This window comes from Eublepharis macularius, chromosome 3 (assembly GCF_028583425.1).
Source record: "Eublepharis macularius isolate TG4126 chromosome 3, MPM_Emac_v1.0, whole genome shotgun sequence".
In the NCBI taxonomy this organism is placed as follows: domain Eukaryota; kingdom Metazoa; phylum Chordata; class Lepidosauria; order Squamata; family Eublepharidae; genus Eublepharis; species Eublepharis macularius.
Window position 1 is genome coordinate 155,170,156 of NC_072792.1, and position 26,403 is coordinate 155,196,558.

Genomic DNA, 26,403 nt, shown 5'->3' on the forward strand with positions numbered 1-26,403 from the left:
GTTACAAATGACTCAAGATCACTCAGTATGCTTCAGGGCTAAAGAAGAATTTGATATAGTATTATTTATGTAAAAGGCAAACCTTGGATTCCTACAAAGCTTCATAAAAGCAGCTCTTCAGCTACCTAAACCACGAGGTGTGGTGATACTAGAGTTTTATGCTGTAGTAGTATCCTCTTGACTTCTCATTCACAAAATCTTGTTTGCTGTGGTGAAATGAATGAGCAGTTAGTAAGATGCAATATAGATCAGTCAACTGTTGAGCATGGTTAACCCTAGTTGGATTGTGTCCGTTGAAATACGCTGGCTGAGAAATCCAGCGTGAATTGTGATGGTTTCATGCACTTGGGAAAGCATCTTATCAATTACATCTGATATTCTGTAGGTCATGAAACGAGTTTTTGAACCCAAGGAACTTGTAATGTACTTTAATTTCGAATGTCCTAAAGTAACTGAATTTTGGCAAATGGTTCTGGAAAAGATGGAGGATTTATGTAAAGTTAAATTAGAATTGACAGGGAAGGTATTGTTTATGGGAGTTCTGGGGAATAATAAAGTAGATAATTCTAAACAGGAGTTGTTTAAAACAATTATCATTGCTGCACATGCAGTCATAGCTTATGGCTGGAAGGATGCAGCAAAGTGGACTATGGGTAGATGGGATCTGTATTTATATCAAATGATCCAATCAGACATTCTGGCCATATTAAAACAAGAAAAGACATGGGAGGATAATATATTAGAGATAAGGAAGAAATGGCTTGGGTATATAAATTGGGTAAGGGAAGGGGGGACCAACAAAGATACATTTGACAAAATCCAAAGGGTGTGCTTATGGTTGCAAGTATAAAGTATTATTTTCCAATTGGTCGCTTACAGGAGTGGGGGGAGGGTAACATAAAGGGGAAAAGGTTGTATTGATGTAGGATTATGTTAATGTAATGGAAGGGACTATGTATGGCTATGTAAACAAAGACATTAATACAATAAAAAAGTACTTTAATTTCAGGTGGGCTGCCATGCTGGTGTGAAGTAGAAGAGCAAGATTCAGGTCCAATAGCACCTTAAAGACTAACTAGATTTCCAAGGTATTTTGTCATTGACTGCTGTAGCTTGTATATGTGATGTACATTGATATTGGATATTGTGGCTTGAATATGGAAATCTATGTTATACATATATTTTTAAGTAAGTTCTGCAGTTTAACTATTATGTTATCCATTCTATCAGTTTAGGGTCTTCTGACATGGTCTCCTCAAGGACCCAATCCTTTTCTTTTGCAGTGGTTCAAAATTAGCATTGATATGAAATGGGTGAATGAGATAATACTCCAACACTGAACTGTTAATCCCAAAGCTTGCCTTGCTATTAGCAGTGACCACTCAAGAGTGCAGCACAGACTCTTGACTAAGGCTGCAATTCTAAGAACACTTTCTGGGGAGTAAGCCCAAAGGAATAAAATCGGACTTGCTTCTGGGTAGACCCACATAGGATTGCTCCCTGATTTGAGTCTATGCATGTTTACTTGGAAACAAGCCCCACAAGTCCTGGGGAACTTACTTGAGAGAAAGCATGCATAGGACTATAGCCTGGGCATGTATCTATTGTACATTAAGATTCAGCCACTGATCAGGAATTGCAAACTATTTTTGAAAGTTTAATAGCCATTTACCATATTCACAAAACACAAGCCCAAAGAAGGCTAGTGGAACTACTGGCACAGTTCTGTGGATCCTGGGCTGATTAGATGTACTAAGATGACTCAAGTTTCCAGGCAGCAACTTATTTTTGGAGAGAGAAAAAAATGACTCAACTCTTTTATAACTTTGTCTTTACTAATATTTTGCAATTATAGAAAGATCATTGGCACATCATTTTACATAGTCAGCCACTGTAACAACTACTCCCCTGTCCACATATGAGAGGTACTAGCAGCCTTTTGTTCCATCGAAATCAGTGAGACTTAAATATATTTTGAATCAGAGTCCAAGGCACAGAGAGAGGAATAGGCAGCCCTATATATCCAATCCAATTAAACTAAAGCACTGAGATTCAAGACACTTCAATGTTATTGACATTTATCCAAGTGGAAATCCAAATAATTAATAATTAAGTACCATCAAGTCACAACTGACTTACAGCCATCCCTGAAGGGATTTTCAAGGCTGCTAAAATCCAAACACTTCTATTTCATTCAACTGCAAGTTATTGTTAAACACAGGGGTAAGAGCCTAGCCTTTTGACTCCATCTTTCTCAAAGATCAGCACGTCCCAGTTGCATTCTGTCCCAATCCGACTTTTAAAATTTGATACAAAACTTGAACACAAGAAAGTTGCATATTTTCAAATGTACACACAATCAATAGCATCCATAAAAAAATAAAATCTTCTTATAAATGTAGTGTTTATAAAAACAGTCTGTCCAATGGAAAGGGATCCATTCACTTGACCTTGTAAGATAAAGCCTGCCTGAAGCGTCTCTTGAGATCTTGCATGTTAGGAGATTTGGGCCGTGGAATAATGGATGATCTCCTTTTCTCTCCATTGCTGCAGCTGTGCAATTTACTAACTTCTTTACAAAGATACTGAAACACATCACACACCCCTTGGTAATTATCACTAGTGGAGATTTCTAGGAACACGCTGCCCAGTTCGTTAGCCAGCTGTAGGCCTTCATTCGCCGCTACCTGTCTGGCATGGGTCAGGTCCCCTTTGTTGCCTACAATAATGACAGGAGTTTTAGAGTCTGGACGACTCTTCCGGATCTGTTGATAGAGGGGACGGATAGATTGGTAGCTATGGTAGTCTGTAACAGAGTAGACCAAGAGAAAACCATCCGCCCATTTTAGACACCGGGAAAGCGAATCCAACATGTGTGGGATATCTTCTTGCAACTGAAAAGAGACAATAAGAAAACATGTATGAGCCATAAGCAGAAAACTCTTTTGACAGCAACTGGAATGAATGGCTATCAAAATAAGAGGCTGCGGCTGAGGGCATGCAAAAAGTCCTAGGATGAATCACGGGTATCTTCACTTCAAAGTGTTGGAAAAGAGAAGGGCTTACATATTTTAAAAAATTGCATGGGATCAGCCTGCAGCGAAGTCTCACTTTGCAACTTATTCCATGCACCGATTTTTATTTTACTTGTTTCTCTCCTGCCCTTAATAATCAACCTTCTCTCAGTCATGCAATGTAGTCATTTGAAGCAATGAACAAAGTTGTTTCAATGAACACGCAGGAAAAGCTTGAGCCAGAGCTCACTGCAGTTAATGGGACTTTCCCACTAATAGCCAATGAATGTATAAATCCAGCCCAACAACCCTAGCAGAACTGTCAGATTGGGATTATTTCTGTACCTCAATGCATCCTGGGGTGTCTTGAATTTGCAAGAAAATTTGGTCATCCTCCACGTGAACAAGTCTTGAATAAAGATTCCCTGGAGGAATAAGAATGAAAGATTGTTTTCAAATGCTTGCCTTTTAGTTTTGGGGAAAGAGGGGAGCTGCTGTCAAACAAGAGGGGCAACTCATTCTCCATGGGGCAACTCTTTCTCCTAAATGCACTGTGTCTCCCCACAGTCCCTCATTACAGGGCAAGAGGAAGGGCAGAATGAAGCTATGGGATGCTGCCCATCCCACAAACTGCCTGGGCTTAGCAAAGGAAGAGTCTTTCTACTAGGAAGTCACCACACACAGGGATTGCACCCAGAAGGAACCAAGAGACCTTTTGAAAACAAACTCACCTGTGTTGGGTTCGTAGTCGCCAATAAATCTCCTGGTTAGGTAGCGGACAATCATTGCTGGAAAAAAGAAGCGTTTGAGGTGTTACACTCAAGGCTGTTATCTCCAGATTTCTGCTTAATGAAAGAGGAGTCACAGCAAGGCAGCTTACACTGGGCAGCCCATGCTTAGGCAGGCAACTCGGCTGCGGCAAAGATGCCTCGAAACACAGCTCTGGAGTCTCCTTAGTTACCAGTCAGAGCCTTATCATGCTCCTCCTGGGCCAGTGGAGGAATTTCCCACCGCAGGTATTTAAATCCCCTCTAGAGGAGACTTCTCTACCTGAACATGCTCCCAGTTTCTTCCAGTCAAGTTAAAAAGCGCCCTCTCCACCCCATCCCTAGGTTTTTCCTGAAGTATTTCCACTTTGCTTTCTTCCTTTCCCCCCACCGCAGGAAACGGCGGGACCGCAACATGCCCGTCTTTCTCGCCTCGATTCTTCCCCGGGCGCCGCCCTCCTTCCGCATCTGCTCGCAGCCCCTCTCCCCGGGCGCTTACCGCTCTTCCCCACGCTGCCTGTTCCAAGCACGGCCAGTTTAATGTCCTTCACGAAGAAATCGGCAGGGCACTCCTGGATCGGGGCGAGGAGGCAGTGGTTCGACATGGTCGACAGCCGCATGGGAGAAGCACCTCGCTGGCAAAGCGAATCCGAGTGCGCAAAAGCCGCGTCGGAAAAAAGCACCCAAAGCGAGACCCGCGCCTGCCTGCCTGCCACGCAGCCTCGCCGCTCAAACGCCGCCGCCTCCGTTTGGGGACCTGCCAGCGCGCGGGGCTTTTAAAGGCTTCCGGAGCGCCGCCTCCGCCCATCTTTGGCCAGGCTGAACCAGGCGGCGGCAGCGGCGGGGCTTGCGTGGGTCCGTGCGCAGGCAGCGCGGCGCCTCCGGCTGCAGACAATGGGAGCTGCTGGGTTAGGCCGGGAGCGGACGCGGCTCTGGTTTGCGCAGCGGTGGGCAGCCGCCGACTGCTGGGGCATTCCAAGGCTGAGCGCCTGGGGTGTTGCCGCGGCTCTCGGAAGGACTGAGGAGGTGCAGAGGAGACCGGCGAGGCCAGGCTCTCGTGGCGAAGGCCAGCGAAGAGCGCGTTCCCCTCTTTGTTTGGACTGGAAGAGGGAATTAATTTCGCGCCATCTGCATTCAGTGGGTCCCGTTGCCTGGAAGGAAGCACCGCTGAATCTAGTTTTTTAAAAAATTCCTGTCAGGTGTATTTATTTACATTATTTCTAGCCCCAGTGAGACTCAGGACGGGCCTGATGCAGAGCTGCAACAGGGGCACAAAACAATAAGTACCACTTACTGGATTTTGGTACTTTCTGTCAATACTGTTTACAGGGGGAGGGGTCTATAGCAACAGAGAAAAAGGAAAAAATGGAAACAGTGGTGTCAGAAAAGCAACAAAATATAATTAGCAGTACAGGCAGTCCACACTTCCAAGTAAACACGAGAATCTGGCTGCGGAAGCACATTACACAAAGGTACGTGGATGCTCATGCACCCATATAAAGGTGCCTTTTATAGGCTCAAAGTTTTGTGGAATCTATTTTGATGATATATGATTGACCAGCAAGCCAAAAAATTGTCTACAGGAGCATCTCCTTTGTGAAAGAGTGCATCTGTTTTTCTGCTCATGCAAGGAGAATAGTTATCTTATGGGCATAGTTATAGGCTGGTCGTGTGTACAGTTTAAGGCAACTCAGCCGTGGGTATATTTGGTCACCTCAGCTCAGGGTACCATGTGCAAGCGTGACATCCACATATGTGTTTACTGCAGAAATGATACCTAGTAGACAACTAGATTTCATAAGCAGTGCTGCTTAATAACTATCCTTCATTTTAGACCTGTATGTTTGGTACTTCCTCTAATCCAACAGATGGCCAGGTTTAATCAGTAGAGCATCCAGTTTGCATGCAGGTAGGCTCAGGTTCAATCCCTGGTACTTCCAATTGATGGTGTCAAAGGCCTCACTCTGAAAGCCTGGAAAGCCACTGCCAGTCCCAAGAGTCTGATTTAGTATATGGCAATTCTGTGTGTTCATAAGGCTCAGCCAGCATGGAAAGATCCCCCATATCAAGTATATTCTGAAGGGTCTGGCTCACTTCAATTCATATAGCCGATTACCTTTTGCTGCTCACCTGCCCAAATTTTTCCTATTCAGAACATTTAAGGAAATCTCTTTTGAGTAACGATCCATGGAAACTTGAAGCAAACCACCGAAAAAACTTGCCAAGAAACCATACCTACTGTTCCTACTGCAATTATTCCACTGAGCAGGATAAGCAGGCTATTGCTGACTGCATTTGTGTCTTGCAAGTTGCAGATTCTTTTACCTTTGCACGTAACCAGTCAGTGCGATGAGGCACATTTGATGTGTCTCATATGCCTTTTGTTCTCAAACAATGTCATTAAACCTTGAATTCCATAGTAAAAATAAATACAAGCGATATAGCTTTAATGCGGTAAGAACCTGGATTATGAAGGCATCAGAGAAGACACTCATCTCCTGTTTCAGCTGTGTTTTGGAAGCTAAAGCAGAGCACACCATCTCCCAGGTATTAAAAATAGTAATAAATCCAGACTCTAAAAAGAGTGAGTTCCGGTCCTAGTCCTCTAGAGAGAGAAGTGTCAGTGCTGTTTCACTGAAATAAAGGAAACTCACCCATAAGATGGATGGGAGTTATCTTTTATGGATCCATATCAAAGCATTACAGTTAACATATATGAGTTCCAAGAGACAGCTGGAAAGTACTGAGTTCCGTTTCAGTCTTAATTTAGTGGCAAGGAACTGGTTTTGCAAAAGCAACAAATCTGAGGCATGTTAGGAGTCATTTCTGAATGCTTGAAAACAATATATTTAAATGATGTAATTTTCTCCACACACACATCTTTCTGTCAGATAAGCTGCTGCCATTGTTCAGCTGTATTTCTGCTCTATGAACAAGGAACCTGAGGCTTATGTGCCTCCCTAATAACATTAATAATAACATTTGATTTATATACCACTCTTCAGGACAACTCCCACTCAAAGAAGTTTACAAAGCATGTTATTGTCATCCCCACAACAATCACCCTGTGAGGTGGGTGGGGCTGAGAGAGCTCCAAGAAGCTGAGACTGACCCAAGGTCACCCAGCTGGCTTGAAACAGAGGAGTGGGGAATCAAACCCGGTTCTCCATATTAGAGTCGTGCCGCTCTTAACCATGACACCAAACTGGCTCTCCTTCTCCTTCATCTCTCTGCTTATCACAAAACAATTAGCAACTTCTTGGAGAGTGGCAAACCATGGTTTGCTACTGCGTCCAAACTGGCAAACTGTAGATAGCACTTCCCCTGAAAAACAGTAACAAATCCTATGTTACAATCCTGGTTTGTGGGACAAACACAAACCATAGTTAGCCAATTTAGATGGAAAAGCCGCTTCCGGTTTGCTGAAGACCAAGGAGGAGTTAATTAGCTCTTGGCACACAACGGGGTTGGCAGAAGAAGCATGTGAGCTCAGAGTTCCTTCTTGGTGATTTCACACTGGGATTATACCAGAGCCATGCCACCGTTTCTCTAGCCTTATTGTCTCGAATTTGAGCTGTACCACTTGAAATGCAGAGGGAGGCTTGCATGATTAAGTGCTCCTCTGTACAAAAAAACATCCCTCTGCACTCAGAATAATTATCAGAGAGGAGGAGTTTTTCCTCCTTCCTGAAATCTAGCTTGCATTGCCATTTAAAATAATACAACTTTGACAAATGCTTACTGGCGCCAGTAAGAACCTCATCTTGGGCTCAAATGACACACAAGTTAGCAAGCCTGTATGTTTACATCAAAGTCTTCCCAAAACAGATACCAAGTGTGTCAGGAGGAGGGCGATGTCGGGGTGGGGGAGCATCTGATTTACTAGATAAAAGTGACTTGGAAGGGCAAAAGCCTTGCATGGACCATGTCTCCATAGTCCCCCAGATTCCTCACTCTTCCACCCGGTTTCTGACACGGAAGGAAGCTTGGCCTGAAGAAGTACGTTCTTGTGAGGCTACAGAGTGGGAAGCAAAGGGAGCCAGGAGGATTCAGGTGGACCCTCAGACAAGGCACTTCAAACATTCAGCAGAATTAAACAGTAAAGCTGTTCTTGGGTTGTGTGCTACTAGAAAGCTACACATTTGACCCCTCTCTATCCAAGCAATAGGATTGCTGTCCCGCACATAGAAAAATGGCAAATTAATGAAAAGTCTAGGCTGAATCTCTGATATGTTATATTTTTATGTACAAGGAAATTTTAATGGGGAGAGCATTCAGTACCTCTTCCCCTTAAGGTTACCAGCTGTAGCTTGAAGTCAATGCCTGGGGAGGACAGAGTTTGGGGAGGGGGTACCTCCAGGATACGATCCCACAGAGTCTGCCCTTGAGAGCTGCTGTTTCCTCCAGGGGAACAGATTTCTGTAGTCTAGAGAGCAGTTGTAATTCTAGGAGGAGAACTCCAGGCCCCATCTTGAGGTTGGCAACCCCACTCCCTTTCCCATTTGCACTCTGCGAAGGCACATTCAGGGTGGGGGGGATTACCACTTGATTAATCCGCTGTCAGTTCCCTAAAATGCAAGCCCATTGCTCAACAATGGGACAGCCAACCACAGTCTCCAAATTAGGGCAAAAAAGCTAAAAACTTTTCCTCGGCTCACAATAAATACTACTTACATACAAACATAACCATGGCTACCCCCTAATAACTGGGCCTGGTGTTCATTCATGCTTTTCGCATGTTGCTGTGGGAAAATTAGCATTTGAACTGAGAAGCTATTTCCCCCTTAATATTCTTGCGTCAAGAGGCACTCTAAGCAAAAAACCCTTTAAATCTTTCCACAATAGATATAGGTGTTGGATTCATTGATTCACTACCACATACACAAAAGCTCAATTTTTTCCTTTTGTCATGTTCTTACACAATCTTATCAACAATAGATGTGTGGGGGGGGGGGGAGAGCTCTGCCAAAATCAATCTTTAGCTACAAAAGAGCAGCACGAGGGGCAGGTGAGTGCCTGAGAATTACCCCTGCTGTGTTAACTCTGTTCCCAGTCAGTTTCCTCTCCGAGAGCAGGGATGTAATAAAAGTTGTTGCCTGAAGCTCAAATCACATTGCCTAAGAATAAGATTATCTCTTGCATGATACTTGAGCAGTTGAACAGGACTACATACTTGCTAGGAGGGAGGCAGGAGACAGACCCCCCCCCCCACACACACACACACCTCAAGCCAAACTGTAACATTGGAACCAACTCGACGCATGACGGTACCAGGTCTTGATTAGCCCACCAGGCCCAGCCTAGTTCAGGGGAAGATAAAATAAGGAATCCAACTTGCCTTGGCTTCCTTTTAGTCCTCTGAGCCCAGCAAGCCCTGTACATGCTCAGGGCAGAGGATAATACCTCAGGACATCAAAGGAACTGCAATCCCCACACTCTCCTGTATACACCAAGCCCACCAAGGTAGTCAGGAACCAGTTTGACGGGTTGCAGGGGGCAGAAGAGACCTCTTGCAGGCCATTGGTTGGCCACTCTCTGCCTAGAACACCGCTGTTTTTTATACTTGCACTTGAAGCCTCCTACTTCTGACCATCTTGCTTTACTTGGCAAGGGTGTGATGAAAGGGTATCAGAACAGGAGCCAAATAACACATCGGCATCTCCTACCTCAGAAAATGGTAGCTTAAGGCAACCATCAGAGTAGGGGCTTTTTCCTGACCCAGTGTAGTTTACACAGCATACATTCATCAATAACCCCCCTTTTTAACGGCCCCTAGTCCACCCTGATGAGATCCAAAACGTACCTGTTTGATGTTTCTGTAGGACAATTTACAGGTCACATGGTTGAAATCCAATGCTCCCATAAGCCACATAGCTGCGTCACATATTTTGCATCTCGTAGAAATACCTGTCCAATAGTGTTACTTTTTCACCTGTTCAATTAAGGACCGCTAACTTTGAAACAGAAAAAAGACACTACAGAAGGAAGCCACTGCCTGCCTGCCTGCCTATATTTCAGGTGCAGAAGAGATTAGATTTGAATGGTTTGGTATTACAAACAAAATTGCTCCCCATCTAACAAAGTTCCATCCTTGCAGCTTAAAATACATATTTGTATGGCATTTTTAATACTCGCATCACACAGGGTAAACAGCTACTGCATCTTTCACTGTATTTTTAATGATCTAAAATTAGCTGGCTATGAAGAAAACAGGAACTTGCTTTCAGAAATAACGTGAGGCTGATAGTGTGAGACTGAGCGCACGTACAAAAGGAGTACGCAGCAAGCAAGGGAAGGAAGTCGGAAGATTCAGTAATGGAAATTTAAATACATGAACAGTCAATGAGAAAACCCGAAGGATATTCACGAGAAACAAATAAACAAAAGGCATCTATGAATCAAGGCTATGGACTTAAATAGTATAAAAAGTGTGGCATCCTTAGCAGACAGCAGCACATAGGCTCAGATTGCAAATTAAGTTATCTTAAAAGCATCCCTTCTGGCCACTATGTACGTCAAAAATGTACTCCCACAAGTTTCTCCTATGAATAACATCACATGGTAGGAATTTGTATGCAGCTGCTCGCAGTATTGATGAAGACACATTGCAATGCTTCAGGACAGATTTTGCTGGTAAACCCAGAAAAGTAGTATTTTCTGCAAGTAGAAGTACTTGGAGATGTCTGAAAAGTTTCAGAGCAGTAGACTCTGCAAGTGGCACTGGCTGGACATGTCTGATTTTCATAGCCAGTCTAAATCAAGTCTCCCCACAAAACCAATTTCAGTTCTGGAAATAATGCATAACAGTTCGCCCCAAACGGTATTCTGGACTAAATTGATATTTTGATCCAAACAGTCAGGATCAAACCAATATCATCTTCTATTCTTATGCAATAATTTTATTACCCATTTCTTTTACTTGCTGAACTTTGCTTTGCTGAAACAGAAGAGCTAGGTATACAGAATTGTGTTTCAAAACTTGATGCAAAGACATTTTTGGACAACCTACTTCTCCTTTTACTCCTCATAGGTGTAGCACAGAAGTCCTCAAACCTTTTGTATCTTTGGCATTTTAAGGACAAATTGGGCACCACCACAAAATGGCTTCCAGGCGGGGGCAATCACAAGTTGTTTTGAGGCAGAAGGCAAGCATCCTCTTACCACGGAGGCAGCTGTTTTTGAATAAGTGTTCCCTGCAGAGACAAAGGTGATGCCTCCTGGGTTATTCCAAAGCACATCCTACTCCAATGAAGTGGAGAAAAGGCAGACTTGGCTCTTTTTGTTTTGGGGAGCAGATGACTGACAGAAGCAAATGGGTGCCAGGAAATCCATTGTCAGTCATAATGCTGGGGGTCACTGAGGTAGCAGAAGCTGCCATAGGTCAGTGGCAAAGACATTTTGCATGCCACAAAATGTCAGGTTTAATGAGGATTTCAGAGAACAGGACTAAGACAGACTTTTGCTAACATCCCGAAAAGCCTCTGGCAGCAAAACAGTCAGTACTGGACAACGGAAACAGCCTGCAACTTCCTACGGTCACCTCACTTGTAATGATACCTCTGGACTTTTCATAAAACAGGGCACATACAAATATGCATTTATTTAACCACGTATAGCTATGTCTTAAAACAGCAAATGTGCCTTTAGAGGACACGGCCTTAGCTTGTCTGAACATGCACCTTATTTTAAAGAAATTTGCACCTGCTGAATTCCTTACATGAATTTCTAACCCTACATGGAAACCCCTGTGAATCAATTCTAATACAAAGGCAGCACACAGCCATCACATCAATAATTCACATCTCCCCAGAATACAAATTAATAATGCAACAGCCAAGCCAGCAACATACATCTCTTCCCCACTGCGAGAACCACTGGCTTGAGGGCTCATTTCAGGGCACTAGTAATTTCTGCACCAATCTTCCAAGTGGGAAGCAACCATTTGGAGATTGCTTGAAAGACGTTTTTCATACAAATGCTTTTAATGCCACCAACTCCTAGCATTATAGTGTGATGGGGTTTTGTGACTCTCCTTCGTAAGTGGCATGAAAGTGGGCACGCAGGTGACGATTTCAGCTGACCATCAGAAGCTTCCGATTAAAAGCAATTTGATGATGAAACTTGAGGCAGGCTCTTTTTCACTGAAATCCTTCCAGCTGAGGCTTAATAGCCATCTCTCTCTGGGATATTCTAGTTTGAGATTTCCTGTACAGAGAAGGGGGTTAGACTAAGCCCCCTCGAACTCTAGGATTTTGTGACCTCATTATATATGGGTGAAAAACTTATTTGGATCTCATTTTACCAGAAGGCCATTTGGGGAAAGGAACAGCACTCCCAGAGTTCCCAATCTGGAATGCCAACAAATGTGTCTAGAAGTTCCAGACACCTGGGGCCCAACCCAGCTAAGGGGAAGGGACACAGGCTGCCTGGAAGGTTCTGTTGCAAATAGCAAACCAGATAAGCTGCCACCAGCTCCCCAGTCTATCCCTAGGCTAAGGAGTTAGGGAGCAAAGCTCCAGAGCCTATTAGGGAATTTAGCCAAAGCAAAGTCTACCTTGCAAGGGTAAGCTTGCAGGCAGAGTTCACAGCCCAAGATTAGTTGTTTGGTAGGTGGATCTCAAGCACACATAGGATGCGTTCAGCATAGGTTTTATAACAGTGAGGCTTCAGAGTCTTAATAACCCACACAAGGTAAAAATATAAAGGTTTATTAAATCAAAGTGCAAGGTTATCATACATAAGACACAAAGTGAGCACAAACAAACAAAAACCTACAGCAGTAAGCTCTACATACCACATTAAATTCTTAGGAGGCAAAGCAAGTTGGTTTCTCAGTTGTAGCAAGCAAAAGTCTCACAAAACAGCAAGGCGAAAGATGGAGCTTCAGTCCTTCTCCTCAAATAGAGCCAGAAGCAAAGCAAAAGAGCACGGGCAGAGGTCTGAGATAGACGCCCTCCACAAGCTTCTCCATGTTGGTTAACAGCCGGTTTATATTGGTTCAAGCTGGAACCAAAGTGAGGCAGGCCTGACCACACCCACTCCCAGCCTGACCACATCACCTGACAAGCACGAAAAGGGACGTGGGACAAGTCTGCAGCTCTTGGCACACGACCCCAGACTACAGGTGTGAAGTTAATTACCAATTAGCCAGCAGGAACAGCTTATCTTGACTCAAGGACAAAGCATACATAACTTACTGCTAACAAAAGTGAAAAGCCTCTCCAAAAAGGGGGCAGGGAATTTCTCCAGCCAAGGAAGCCTCCCAACCAGCTCTCAAAAGGGCTTCCCATACTCTTAAACATAACGTTTTTTCTTTACAAAATGTCATTTCCACACTCCTAACTCCTCATATCTCAGCCTTTAGCTCTGGCTTTAGGTCTGGAGCCTCCATATGAATACAAGCCAAGCTTGTAGAGGCCTCCTCTCAAAGTCAACTTGGAGACTCCAGATGGTGCAGAACACCACAGCTTGACTGTTATCAGGAGCTAAGCAGAGCATGCATTTTACTCACATTCTGCAGTCACTCCACTGAATACTCATCAGTTACCAAGTTCAAAAAGAGGGTATTGGCTCCCACATATCTGCAGGACCACCGCTCTTCCTTTGTTGCACCACAGCAGCTTCACTCATCTGAACAGATGCCTCTGCAGATGCTTCCCTGTGTATGTGCATTCTCTGCGGTGGCCCCCATCCTATGGAATGGCCTGCCTGAAGAGGTCATGTCAAATTACTTGTTTTGGTTCAGCAATGTTTCACCTCTATTTGGAATCAGGTTTGTTTTCAAATTTCTGCAGTCCACACCATACTGAATGTCCACCCAACTGACTGTATCGACTTACACTGTGTTATCCATCTTGAGTCTCCGTGAGAAACGCGCCCTATAAATAACATATTTAATGAAGAAAACTTCATGGAAGGCTGCTGTATCAAAGTCACTGTTAGGCAGCAAGGAACTATATACTGGAGAAGCCAATAGCTGGACACGCTCATTTCAGTCTTCATTTGCAACATTTGTTACCACTGTTATCTTAAATCACACCCCACAAAACATGGATTCTCCAGTAAGCAACGGAAAATTATTGAGATATAGCAGGCTGGGAAACTGTAGAGCACAGTTCTCCGTAATTCCACAGATACATTCAGGAGCATCTCAGCATTTATCAGCCCTCAGCACGACTACAACCTCCACTATACTTGTAACCATGGAGGTATGACACATGCACTTTGTAGAAGTAATGCTGAAAGACTAGTTAAGTGGGTCATAATACTCCCTAGGAAGCTCTCTCGATTACCGACAACTGGAGAATATCCTGGAAAGAAGTTAAAGGCTCAGGGATCTCCAATCTTCCTTGTATCTGAAGGGAGCTCTTGACTCTTGGAAGTTTACACCCTGAACATCTTGTTGGTCTCTAAGTTGCCACCTGACTCAAATCCTATTAGTAGGCAGCCACTGCACCATAATTGCTGGCTGGAACTGCACTCTTAAGTGCAGTTAAGCCAAAAGGTCAATCGGAAAAGACAATGCAATAGTAGCAAGAATGACTGGTGATGGCCAACTTCACAGTAGCAGCCTATTAAGGAGAACATGAATGAAACACACAGATGCAATAGTCATAGAATCACAGAGTTGGAAGGGGCCATACAGACCATCTAGTCCAACCCCCTGCCCAGTGCAGGATCAGCCTAAAGCATCTCTGACAAGTATTCATCCAGCCTCATCTTGAAAACTGCCAGTGAGGGGGAGCTCACCACCTCCCTAGGCAGCTGATTCCACTTTTGAACTATGACCGTGAAAAAGTTCTTCCTAATATCCAGCCAGTACCTTTGTGCATGTAATTTAAGCCCATTGTTTTGGGTCCTACCCTCTGCTGCCAACTGGAACAGCTCCCTGCCCTCCTCCAAATGACAGCCTTTCAAATACTTAAAGAGAGCAATCATGTCCCCCCTCAATCTCCTCTTCTCCAAACTAAACATTCCCAAGGCCCTCAGCCTTTCCTCGTAGGGCTCAGTCTCCAGACCCCTGATCATCCTCGTCGCTCTCCTCTGCACCCTCTCGATTTTGTCCACATCCTTTTTGAAGTGAAGCCTCCAGAACTGCACACAATACTCCAGGTGCGGCCTGACCAAGGCAGTATAGAGAGGGGCTATGACCTCCTGCGATTTCGACGCTATGGCCCCTTTGATACAACCCAAGACTGAATTAGCCTTTTTTGCCACCGCATCACACTGACTGCTCATATTTAGTTTACAGTCCACTCTTACCCCAAGATCCCTTTCACATATACTACTGCCCAGAAGTGTATCCCCCATCCAGTATTTGTGCTTCCCATTTTTGTGGCCCAGATGTAATACTGTGCACTTGTCTTTGTTGAATTGCATCCTATTCACAGCTGCCCACTTCTCCAGAGTATTCAGGTCTTGTTGTATTTTAATCTTCTTGGGTATTTGCTACTCCTCCCAATTTGGTATCATCAGCAAATTTAATGAGCAGCCCTTCCACTCCATCCAGATCATTGATAATAATAAAGTACCGGGCCCAAAACCGAGCCCTGTGGCACCCCACTGGACACCTCCCTCCAATCTGATGAAACGCCGTTGACCACCACTCTTAAGAGTGTGGTCCTCTAACCAGTTCCCTATCCACCGAACTGTCCTATAGTCCAGTCGAGAGTCTCCAGTTTGCCCATCAGAATGTCATGGGGGACCTTATCAAAAGCTTTACTGAAATCCAGATAAATCACATCAACAGAGTTCCCCCGATCCAGTAAGCTGGTCACTTGATCAAAGAAGGAAACCCGGTTGGTCTGACAAGATCTGTTAGGAACAAAACCATGCTGACTTCCCCAGATCACTGAGCGGTCCTTCAGATGCTTACAGATTGATCCCTTTAAAATCTGTTCTAGTATCTTCCCAGCAACAGAAGTCAGACTGACCAGCCTGTAGTTTCCCGGGTCATCCTTCTTCCCTTTCTTAAAGATTGGGACAACATTCGCTCTTCTCCAATCTTGTGGCACATCCCCAGTCCTCCAGGAGGCCTCGAAGATGATGGACAGGGGTTCTGCAAGTTCTCTAAAAAGTTCTCTCAGCACTCTTGGCTGCACCCCATCCAGCCCAGGGGATTTGTATTCATCCAGTCCTGTATTGATCTTCCTCCCCCTAGAAGTCTACTTTCTAGTTACAATCTTTATTGTGGAAAAGTTAAAAAGATAGAACAGAAACGCTTAAAGCATACAACCACTAAAGGCCTACAGTGGCCTACACATACTACCAGACAATAACGAACCAGGTTAGTAAGTGTATTGTTAATCATTACAAATTTTTCCCTATGACACTTCCTCCTTTTCACATCAATCAACTTGTGGTCTAATTAATATGACACAAGCCTACTTTCTAGCAAGCTTGAAATAAGGGCTATTTTCTAGTCTGAAGATTTTAAAATCACTTTATTAATCCTAAATTATAAGCTGCATTGAGCAAATCTAAAGGCAGCATATAAATTTTCTAAATAAAATAAGCATTATCCCTAGAAAAATGAGGGGCTCCAGGGAGCTCAGGGCAGTGGACATCAGTCTGCAAGGTAGGCTGGCAAAGTTTTCCCCGAGTCAGATTTTGTCATCCTCTGCAGAGCTTGACTTGCTTGCCTTTTCGGTCCTGGCCCCAACCTGGTGGAACTGTCTGAAGACACTCGGGCCCACCAGGATCTTGTATCATTTTGGCGGGCCTGCAAGACAGAGATGTTCCACCAGGCTTATGGTTGAGGCCAGCATCAGGACCATCATTGGGCCTCCCACCGGTCTCCGGTATTAAGAGTACAGCTCATGTGTCTACCTCCTTTGTATGCTGGGAACAGGAATGTGTAGCCAACTATATCAGGTTTTTGTATATATAATTTTAATTGCTGAATTTTATTGTAGAATCTGCTACGTAATTGTATTTTATGACTGTTGTACCCCGGCCTGAGCCCACTTGTGGAGAGGGTGGGTTAAACACCGAATAAACTAAACTAAGCCATTCTGTACCATTTACTCTTGAAGAACCTTCCCACAGTCAACCTACTCAGACTGTGGCAGGCATGGCATGAATTTATTTGTGGTTAAGACACAGTGCGTGAATGGCATGGAATTCAGGACTGGAAGGAACCAATTCTCTACTATGATTAGAAGGCAGGTAAATTTTCAATAGTTCACCCTGTTCTTGGGGGTTGTGGACTGCAGCAGCGGTGGGGGGGGGGAGTGAGAAGTCATGCTCAGCTGAGAAACCCACCAGTGCACATTTTGGGCAAGGTTCAAGCCTGTAACTGGTTGGATCTCTACTGAGAATTTCACCCCATCAAGAAGTGTTACATGTTTCCAAAATAATAAAATGGGACAATTAGGTTTGAATTGTAATTCCATTGTAAACTAACAGGAAAACCTTTAAGACAGTATTTCAGCATTCTAAACCTCTAACACAGCACAATTAAAAACATGGTATTCTTTTATTACAAATGAGATAATCAGATGAACCTGATTTTTTAAGACTTTCCTATCAATAATTACCCTTCTATTTAAAAAATATGGGGTTGGAGTTACCTCCCACCATGAACAAAAGATATTTCCATTCACAAAAGGAGGGAGGGCTGATTTCTGCCAATTTCCCTCTTCCAGCTGTTGTCTTCACCACTAGTACCAAGGTCTTGAACTAGAAAGCAGGGAGGTAGGAAAGATCCATTCCATGAAAAGCACTCTGCACATGTAACATGACCAAAAGGCTTCAAGAGGCTACACAAGAAAGGAAAAATATACTTTTCTACATTAACACCCTGATCTGAAGCACACTTACTTGAGAAAAAAATCCACGGGATACCACTAGGTAATAATACATAGCATTTGGACTGAACTGCCATTGGAATTACTATTTCTGCCATAAATTTAACTTGTGTCACAAAATGTTCAAAAATGTGAACAAACACATATTTCAGTTCTCTAAAAGATTTTATTTTGTCCATATACATTATGCCATGAATTCATATGGAATTGGTTCCAGAAGCTCTGGCTCTTTCCCATTGGTTCTCACAAAGTGTGCTTCTCTTGGGGGAGCAGGCTGAACAAGGAAACAGAAAAAAAAATTAATTAAAAAGCAGTGCAAAACACTTTGACTGAACTAGTATTCATTGCAAATGCAAAAGAACCAAGACCATTTTTGTACAAGCGTGTATTTTGTTGCATATACACTGTAAGCCTTTCCTCAGTTATTTCTGCTGGGAAGATACCAAATTTCAAGCATGGTGTTAGCAAACATGGTGTTTCCTCCAAATAGTGCATTCCTGCTAGGACCACTGAATGGAATGTAGCAACCATGTGTATCTACTGGCTGCTGGTGATTTGGTGGGTGATCAGCTCCATGAATGTTTGATGCTGGATCTCTTTGCTCTACAACTTGAGAGTAAAGAGAAATGCAGCTTTTTAAACAGAAATCTTGTTTCTCCCAAACGTGTGAGAGAACATATCATCTACAGAAACTGAAAATGTGACACAAAATATTTAATGCAATGCTTATGAGTAGGGGTGTGCAAGCCAAAAAATTTCGGCTAAAGCCGAAAGCCGAAAGAAGAATATCTTTCGAATAAGCCGAAAGCCGAACAGCTTTAGGATACACAGCAGGGGGCGCACCAAAGGGCATGGCAGCAGTATCTTTCACAAAAATAACACAACTCACTTAACATCAGAGAATCACCCCAAAATATTGCTGTCAAAAGCACTTTATTTCCTTAACTGCTTTAGGTTACATAGTAGGAAGGCACAACAGGGCATGAAAGCAATGTACTACATAAAAATAACACAACTCACTTCACATCAGAGAATCACACAAACACAACTGCTGTCAAAAACGGTGAAGTGGGTTGTATTATTTTGTGTAGTGCACTTCTATCATGCCCTTTGGTGCACCCCCCTGCTGTGTATCCTAAAGTTGTTCAAGAAATAAAGTGTTTTTGACAGGAATTGTGAGTTGTGTTATTTTTGTGTAAGATACTGCTGCCATGCCCTTTGGTGTGCCCCCCTGCTGTGTAACCTAAAGCTGTTCAAGAAATAAAGTGTTTTTGACAGGAATCGTGTTTTGTGATTCTCTGATGTTAAGTGAGTTGTGTTAATTTTTCTGTGTGGGGGACTGCTGGTGTAATGTGTCATAATGCTTTGCCTACTTGTACTTTCAAAGGGAGAAAATAATTTTTAAAAAACTTTATTTTGTGTTGTTCGTGTTTTATTCTTTGTTGTGCAGTTGGTTCCCATCATAGGGAACAATGGGGCTGGCCGGCCAGCCATCTCTGTAGGTGGTGGGGGAATTTGAGGGAGGGTGTCTGTGGTTCAGGTGCTCTTTCACAGGGACCAGCTGGCACTCAGAAGTGTGCCCACCATTGTGGCACCCCTGGGCTGTGCAGAATTGCCCAGGGAAAGAGAGTTTAGAAGTTCCCAGCATAGGGAACAAAGGGAGAGGGCTGGCCTTTGCCAGCCTGTTCCTGGGGTTATGGGTGTGGGGCAGGTGGGGGTGGATTTGGGTCTGTGAGGGGCTAATGTGGGGATTTGGGTCTGTGTGTGGCAGCTGGGGGGGAATTGGGTTTGTGCGGGGCTGTAAGGGGTGGACTTTAGGGGCTGAGAGGACCTACTTGGGGAGGCCATGAAATGCCCCCCCCCCAAGTGGGAGCAGGCTGAGCCTTGGTGGGGGGTGGGAGGAGGGGTGGGAGAAGGGCCCCTGAGGGCTGGGGGGCATTTTGCATGCAAAATGCCACCCCTGGCAAGACAAGCCTCCCCCAGCTGTCAGTGGTAGAGATGAGAGCAGAGCACCTACTTGGGGAGGCCATGAAATGGCCCCCCCAAGTGGGAGCAGGCTGAGCCTTGGTGGGGGGTGGGAGGAAAGGTGGGAGAAGGGCCCCTGAGGGTAAGGGGGCATTTTGCATGCAAAATGCCACCCCTGGCAAAGGAAGCCTGCTTCTTCATTTTTTCCCCATAGGAAATAATGAAGAAGATGAGCAGCAGCATGCTAACAATATGCTGCTCCTTCGCTTTCTTATGGGAGGATAGGGGGACCTGCTTTGGGAGGCCATAACATGGCCCCCCAAAGTCCAATCGGTCTGAAACTTGGGGGGGGGGGTGGTTTAGAGAGGGGTTAGAGGAAGGTCCCCACCAATTTTGGGCTGATTCGGTGGGAAAATGCCTCCCCCAGACGTCCGGGAAGACGGAGGCATTTTCCCATTGAAAAGCCGAAAGAAAGCCGAAAGAAGCCGAAACGTTTCGGCTCTTTTTCTTTCGGCTAGCCGAAACGTTTCGGCTAACCCAAAAGAATCCGAAACACTTTTGTTTCGGCTTTCTTTCAGCATTCAGAAAGCCGAAACGCACATCCCTACTTATGAGTATAAGTCATTCTTTTTGAGAGTGATAAACATAAACCCAATCCACTAAACTGCTTCCTTCCATCTTGGTACAGCCCTACAAAGTGTTCAGCCTCCTTAAGCAACTTCAGACTTGGTTTAGAACCAAATAATGATTTGTTAAGTTACACATTATGTGATTGTCTATTAGTTTAATTGATTAGTTTAACTGACCTGGCGTTTCAGCTCAAACCATGTGCCTTTTTCCTTTGCTTCCTTTTTCTTTTTTTCATTTTCCTTCACACGCTGCAAGAAGCTGTCTCTGCTCTTAGAATGCTTAATATGCTCAATACGCACATTAATCCTCTTGGCGAGAATTTTACCCCTAAAAAAAAAGAAGAAGATTCCAACAGTGTTTATCATGTACTGAAAAGAGCAGCTAAGCATCTCAGCTAAATCAGCAGACGGTGGTTGCTGTGACAGACCTAAAGTATGGGCAATACAAACAAGTTCTCTTCAAAGGCCCTCCCCTTGATTACTATAGGAGTATATCAGGGGTCTTCATGGTGCCCACCAACATTCTCCTGGGCACACCAAGCGTTTTTACAAAATGGGTGGGGCTCCTTCCCAACAGGACTTTTGATTAGCCACTGAAGAGCTGATTGGCTGCACAGATTAAAACAATGTTTCAGCAACCAGTGTTGTTTTATTCTCACACTTCTTTCCTTAGTGTACTTTAATAATTCTCTCTTCTCATTTGCACTTGGGCTTCCTCTGTATGTGTGGCTCTGCCTCCTGTGACAGCTATTTTATGCTTGCTCCCACCACCCTGTATTAGAATTCCATGTCCACAGGCTCAAAAAGGTCAGGTACCATTAGAATATACAAACATTTAAGTTAAGCAGAACTTTTCAAAATGTTTCCTCTGACAGGATCCAAGCCAACTAAGTATAATCTGGTTGGGTTTTAAAAGGATATTCTTTACCCCACTCGAATGGCCAATGGAGACAAGAAACGTCTCAGTGGCAAAGTGAAGGGGGAGGCAGAAGCACATTGGTATAATCTAGTCACAAATTTAGGAATCAACAATTAGATCATACTTACTTAACTTTCTTGTTCACAATAATGCCCACAGCATGCTGAGTAACGTTGTATACTCTTCCTGTTTTGCCATGGTAACATTTGTGGGGCATGCCTTTCTGAATTGTACCCATGCCCTGTTAATACAAGAAAATTAAATGTATGTTTACCCTCATTCCATATTGGTATTTACAAAGCTGAAGCAAGTGCAGCGGAGCCACAGAAAAAGCACCTGAAACCCAAAGTGCTGGCATAACTGGGGTTGCCACAGCCTGTTGATCACTAGTCCATAACTGGTAGACGAACTGTCAAATTGACCACTAATTATTAGACTGTAGCTAAGTATTTCCTGAAGCCAAGAATTCCCATAGTGGCAGCTTTACCTTTATTGTATTATATTAATTACAAAAACCTGTTGAGAATATACTCTTCTGTATTGTCCTAAATCAAGCTAATGCTTCAAAAACCACTTTCCTATAGTTAACTGGGAACACTGGAGGTACAAATTTTATCTTTGGACAGAGAGTTCTGTTACACAATTGCAAGAAATGTCATAGTAACCTTTAATCTATGAACTTACTAGCTTCTGATTTTCTCTCAAGTTCAGAAGAACAGGTGAACAAGCAAGTAACTGAAAGATTATGGGGTTCTAAGAGAGAGCATAAGGGATAAAGAGAGGGAGCCAACAAGGATCAAAAGTAGCTTCTAGTTACATGCAGTGGAGTGTGGAGAGGCTCAGGGCAGCTCAGTGGCATAAAACTACAGATGAAAAGGATGAGTGGCAATTCGAGGGAGGGGATACTTTTTCAGTTTTTCCAACAGAAAAAAAATTAGAAATTTCAGGGAGTACTGAAAAAAACCTATGAAATATTTTCTCTTTTAGAATCAGTTAAATGCTTTTAAAAGATAGGGTGGGCATGCTGTAGATGTATACAGCTCTTTAATCCAATATGCATGTCTGCACCTAGAAGGTATGAAAGAGTAGCGAAGCTTCTTTCGATTCATGCAAACTTCAGAAACTGCATGAAGATAAAAGTGAAGGCTCAGAATTAGACATTTCAGAAACTAAGATTTGAGTTGCTGATACTTTTATTTTTAAATGTAACTAAAATTCTGTAATGTATGTGCTGATAATACACTACTGAGTGATTCAACGCTTTAATGTTATGAAGTTATATACATATCAAAATATACTGTTAATTTTATTGTATGACCCTTTTTCTGACCACATAATGAATTTAATGCTATTTACCAAACCTTGGAGTTTTCTGCTCAATTCCTATTTTTTTCTTCTTTTCAGATAGCAAAAAACTAAGATGCACATACTAAGGTAGAATAGGATGCATCAACCTGAAGTTCTCTCTCAAGTAGTTTTGGGCATCACTGCAATTATGTTTCTAGAAAACTAACGCCTTTATAACTCTGAAATTCTATAAATGTCAAATACCGCAATTTTATACGTTCAGTTAAAAGGTGCATTTTACACTGTTATATCAGGAATATTAGTTTCCAGAAATTTTACATCTCTACACAAGACTAATGTAACAAATGCATGCAACTGCCAGCCTGTTTCACAAAAGATACGGATTATCATTTAATCCAAAGCACTGACTACATTTGCCATTCTGTTCTAACCTCTCCAATGAAAGACAGTTCTATTCCCGATTAAAATTACTTCTCTGATTTGGGCTGCTGTACACTCTGCTTCAGCCAAAAGAAAAGGGCAACTGAATAGCTCTTTTAGTTGCTCACCAACCATTCTGCAGGAGGTTTGATCATGTAGCAGCCAAATCCAAATCGCTATACAGATTTGTTAAAAAAAAAAACCACACTTCTCGTACACCAAAGAAGCACAGCAACTATTCCGCTATCATTACTCAAGCAGTCAAATAAAGTTAAATACACCGGAGAGCCCTGTGACATCTCTGATTTGCTTTCAGTGCCGGTGAAATGATTTGCTCACTTTGCTATTAGAAAAGCAATCATAGGAGACAGTCATCATCAAGCCCCAGAGAGTCAAAGGTGTAGAAAGGTAATGCTCCAGCAGGTTGTGAAATTGAATGTTAATACAAGGTTTTGCATCCATACTCGTGCGATGCACTGAAGATAACAGCCTTTAACAAGTTTATACACAAGACATATTAAAAAGCGTTTCACTGGAACATTTTCCAGGAATCAATTACAATTCTTGCTACAAGTTGCAAGAGCCTCACTGTGCTTAGATTCACTGAAAAAAGTCAACTGCCTTGATTTTCCTCTGCACTTTTCAAGTAATAGTATGCAACTGGCAAAAGCGAATGAAAAGCAAGCAAAGCATGGCACAAAATCCAGTATTCAATACTTTGTTCCTCTATTAAATGGTACTTAATTTCATGTTTTAAAAAAGAATACAATAGTTTTAAACACTAGAGTGCTATTTAAAAGTTACCTTGATGTCTACAATATCACCCTTCTTGTAAATGCGCATGTAAGTAGCCAGAGGGACAACACCTATTGAAAAAATAGCACAAGAATAGGATATTTTTGCTAAATTTCTGTAGACAGAGATATGAGTGATGGATCTGGGAAACATTAAAACTCAAGCATTATCAATAAAGAGTTATCCAGTTATCCTTTTCCCCTTGACTGCGGCCTACAACATGATGTTTCTGTAAGCCAACTTGAGCCACTAGGTTCAACAGAAAACACAGTATTTAAATAGATTAATAAACTATCAACCAGAGAATACTTTGTATTACATTAAACCACAGGAGTATGAAACTACCTTTCATTTCTGTGAAAGCTAACGCTATTTATTTGTCTCTCTCTATATTCCCACCCTGCTTATAGCACCCCTCACAGAAACAGTTGTATGTTGTCACAATAATGACCAAAAATAGAAACCAGCTACCAAATAAAAGTGGGTTATTGAAACAGGCAACTGTAGGCACAGAGAACTCCACATTTTCCAGCACATATAAAGAGATTTCACAAGTTTAGTTGACCCTAATTAGCCCACCACTGGCTATACAGTTTGAGCTGGTAAGCAAGTCCTTCCCTTGAAGGCCAGTCCCAATTCACTCAAGTGGGCTCCTCAGTCAGTGAGCCATTTCTAAGACAGTTGGAGCAAGCACTATCACAGCCCTACCAACTACACTGGCTCCAGTGATACTACTTACCATGTTTGCGGAAGGGTCTCGAGAACATATAACGAGTCCCTCTCCTCTTCCCCTTTGTATTGGTCATCTTGCCCGATTACTATGGGAAAAAACAAACAGCTGCATAAATAAAATTAAAAAGTACTAATGGTTCAGATAATGGGAAACACAATCATTAAATGAAAGGGAAGAAATGCACTATTTAAAACTACACTGCTCAAGTGTAATGTTGCTTTTAGATTCTCTACAAGTACAAGCAGAAACTTAATGAAACTTCAAGTCGCATGGAAAAGCCTTATTGAATCAGACACACAGAATACTAGTTTTCTCCAGATAAATGATAATTAACACATTTTGCCCAAATGGATGCTATGCATAGCCTGCAATATATTAGATACCTCATATATACTACGTGTAGCCATGCTGCAGCATTAGTTCTCCACAACTTCAGTAGCAGCAGAACATGAATATACGGACCTCATGCAAGTACATCTATCCCACCAGTACTACTTATGAAATTTCTTGCCAAATAAGCAGATTAATTCAAGGCACCACAGCCCAAAGCTCAGGCCCTCACTGGCTATTTTAAAACTAAATGAAAGGCATTTTTCTTCATGCACCCTCTCTGACATGCAAGCCCTGTTCCACAGTATTCAATCAGGAGGGCTCAAGCTCGATAACTGAGCATGATGAACAGTCTTCTATTTAGACCACAGGTTTGTTGTTTGACATTAAAACCCACACCTGATATAAGGTGCAACTGTCAATAGAGTTGCAAATATAAGAGGAAATTGATTCTGGGGGGATAGCCATGTTGGTCTTCTGCAACTAAAAGCAACCAAGAGCATACGTTAAAAACGGGGGGGGGGGGGGGGAGAAGCACAGGCTTTCCATGAATCAGAAACTTCCAGCATCTGAAAAATTAGATGCTCGATATGACAGAATAAATACTGTTAGTTTCTAGGGCAACACAAAGCATTGCCATTTTGAAGGCTTTCCATTCAATGGAACCAACACACTTTAAGTCCAGTTTAGACATTCTGCAGAGAGCAAGCTTGACTTGCACTGTACTACTATATTTCTTTGTATTGTTTTTATTTTAAAGAATTATTCTAATCTCTTAACCAGGGCTCCAAACGAGAAAATACAAATATTCAATTAAAAATAGCATAAATAAGACACATAAAATCAATCCATTCACACATTGCAATACAATTAGCCCATTCACTATCAGCAATGTTCTCGTTAAAAAAAGAATCCACCTCCTCAACACAACTGTAAAGAGACAAGAAAGCGTCATTTGGTACCAAAAATTATAACGAGGAAGATAATTTCAAATGAGCAATTCCACCACAGCAGAACCTCTGTCTAATTCTAATGCTATCTCATAGTGAGAACGGGAGCTTTTTTGCTCTTATAACAGTCTGAGGAGGAATATTCATTTAGATAAGGTTGCCAACTCCAGGCAGCGAAATTCCAGAAAATTTGGATAGTCGGGAGGCCAGAATATGGAGAGAATAATGCCATAGAGACCACCCTCCAACGTTGATAGGAGAAAAATCTGTATAGATCAGCAGTAATTCCCAGAGATCCCCAAAGCCTGAAAAAGAACTTGGGGATAGTTGAAGCCACGCCGGGTACAAACAGGGTACCATCTTCCGCCACGCGGATGGCCTAAATCTGCACGTGTACCTGTCGCCTCCCCCCCCCCAGCAATTCCCTCTCTAGATCCCCTCAAGCAATGAGAGCGGCCGCCACCTCCCGCTCCTTCCAGCCGCAGCTCCTCCACCCTCTCTCACCCAACCTGTCGCCTTCCACGCGTTCTTCCCGCGGCCTCCCCCTCCCAACCCTGTGCACCAGGCCACCCCGCCCCCACGGAGCCGTCTCAGCGCTTCCCGCCCGCCTTTCCTTTTCCCCTCGCCCTTCCCCACCTCACCCCCCAAGCGACCCCGGTTCTTGCGGGCTCCGCGAACGGCCCTCGAAGGAGAAGAGGAGAGAGCGGCCTTAGGCAGCGTTACCTGCAAAATGGCGCCGGAGACCGAAAGGAAGGAGGGCGGGGC

At 43.2% G+C, this 26,403-nt stretch overlaps 2 protein-coding genes and 2 non-coding genes across 4 annotated transcripts; all 4 read right to left on the reverse strand.

Annotated features, from left to right (window-relative positions):
* Positions 1 to 2,441: 2,441 nt before the first annotated feature.
* On the reverse strand, positions 2,442 to 4,425 carry RASL11A (RAS like family 11 member A). Its single transcript, XM_054974829.1, has 4 exons — positions 4,281 to 4,425; positions 3,746 to 3,802; positions 3,360 to 3,439; positions 2,442 to 2,894 (listed from the first exon to the last, which is right to left on the reverse strand). Exons 1-4 carry the CDS (start codon positions 4,399 to 4,401, stop codon positions 2,442 to 2,444), a joined length of 711 nt encoding a protein of 236 aa, XP_054830804.1. The 5' UTR covers positions 4,402 to 4,425.
* A 13,310-nt stretch (positions 4,426 to 17,735) lies between these two features.
* Positions 17,736 to 26,403, reverse strand: RPL21 (ribosomal protein L21). Its single transcript, XM_054974871.1, has 6 exons — positions 26,362 to 26,403; positions 24,365 to 24,443; positions 23,635 to 23,696; positions 21,231 to 21,343; positions 20,361 to 20,511; positions 17,736 to 17,863 (listed from the first exon to the last, which is right to left on the reverse strand). The coding sequence occupies exons 2-6, from the start codon at positions 24,429 to 24,431 to the stop codon at positions 17,774 to 17,776; spliced, it is 483 nt and encodes a 160-aa protein (XP_054830846.1). The 5' UTR covers positions 24,432 to 24,443; positions 26,362 to 26,403; the 3' UTR covers positions 17,736 to 17,773.
* Positions 21,041 to 21,170, reverse strand: LOC129326835 (small nucleolar RNA SNORA27). Its single transcript, XR_008596755.1, has one exon. It is a non-coding gene; the product is annotated as a small nucleolar RNA SNORA27 (small nucleolar RNA).
* LOC129326825 (small nucleolar RNA SNORD102) lies at positions 23,138 to 23,214 on the reverse strand. Its single transcript, XR_008596746.1, has one exon. It is a non-coding gene; the product is annotated as a small nucleolar RNA SNORD102 (small nucleolar RNA).

Coding starts and splice junctions, on each gene's coding strand:
- RASL11A (XM_054974829.1), bottom strand. CDS start 4,401: ATGCGGCTGTCGACCATGTCGAACCACTGCCTCCTCGCCCCGATCCAG. Junction 3,803..4,280: donor AGGCAGCGTGGGGAAGAGCG/GTAAGCGCCCGG, acceptor TCTTTTTTCCAG/CAATGATTGTCCGCTACCTA. Junction 3,440..3,745: donor CGACTACGAACCCAACACAG/GTGAGTTTGTTT, acceptor TTATTCCTCCAG/GGAATCTTTATTCAAGACTT.
- RPL21 (XM_054974871.1), bottom strand. CDS start 24,431: ATGACCAATACAAAGGGGAAGAGGAGAGGGACTCGTTATATGTTCTCG. Junction 23,697..24,364: donor GAGACCCTTCCGCAAACATG/GTAAGTAGTATC, acceptor TTTTTTCAATAG/GTGTTGTCCCTCTGGCTACT. Junction 20,512..21,230: donor ATTGTGAACAAGAAAGTTAA/GTAAGTATGATC, acceptor CTTTTTTTTTAG/GGGTAAAATTCTCGCCAAGA.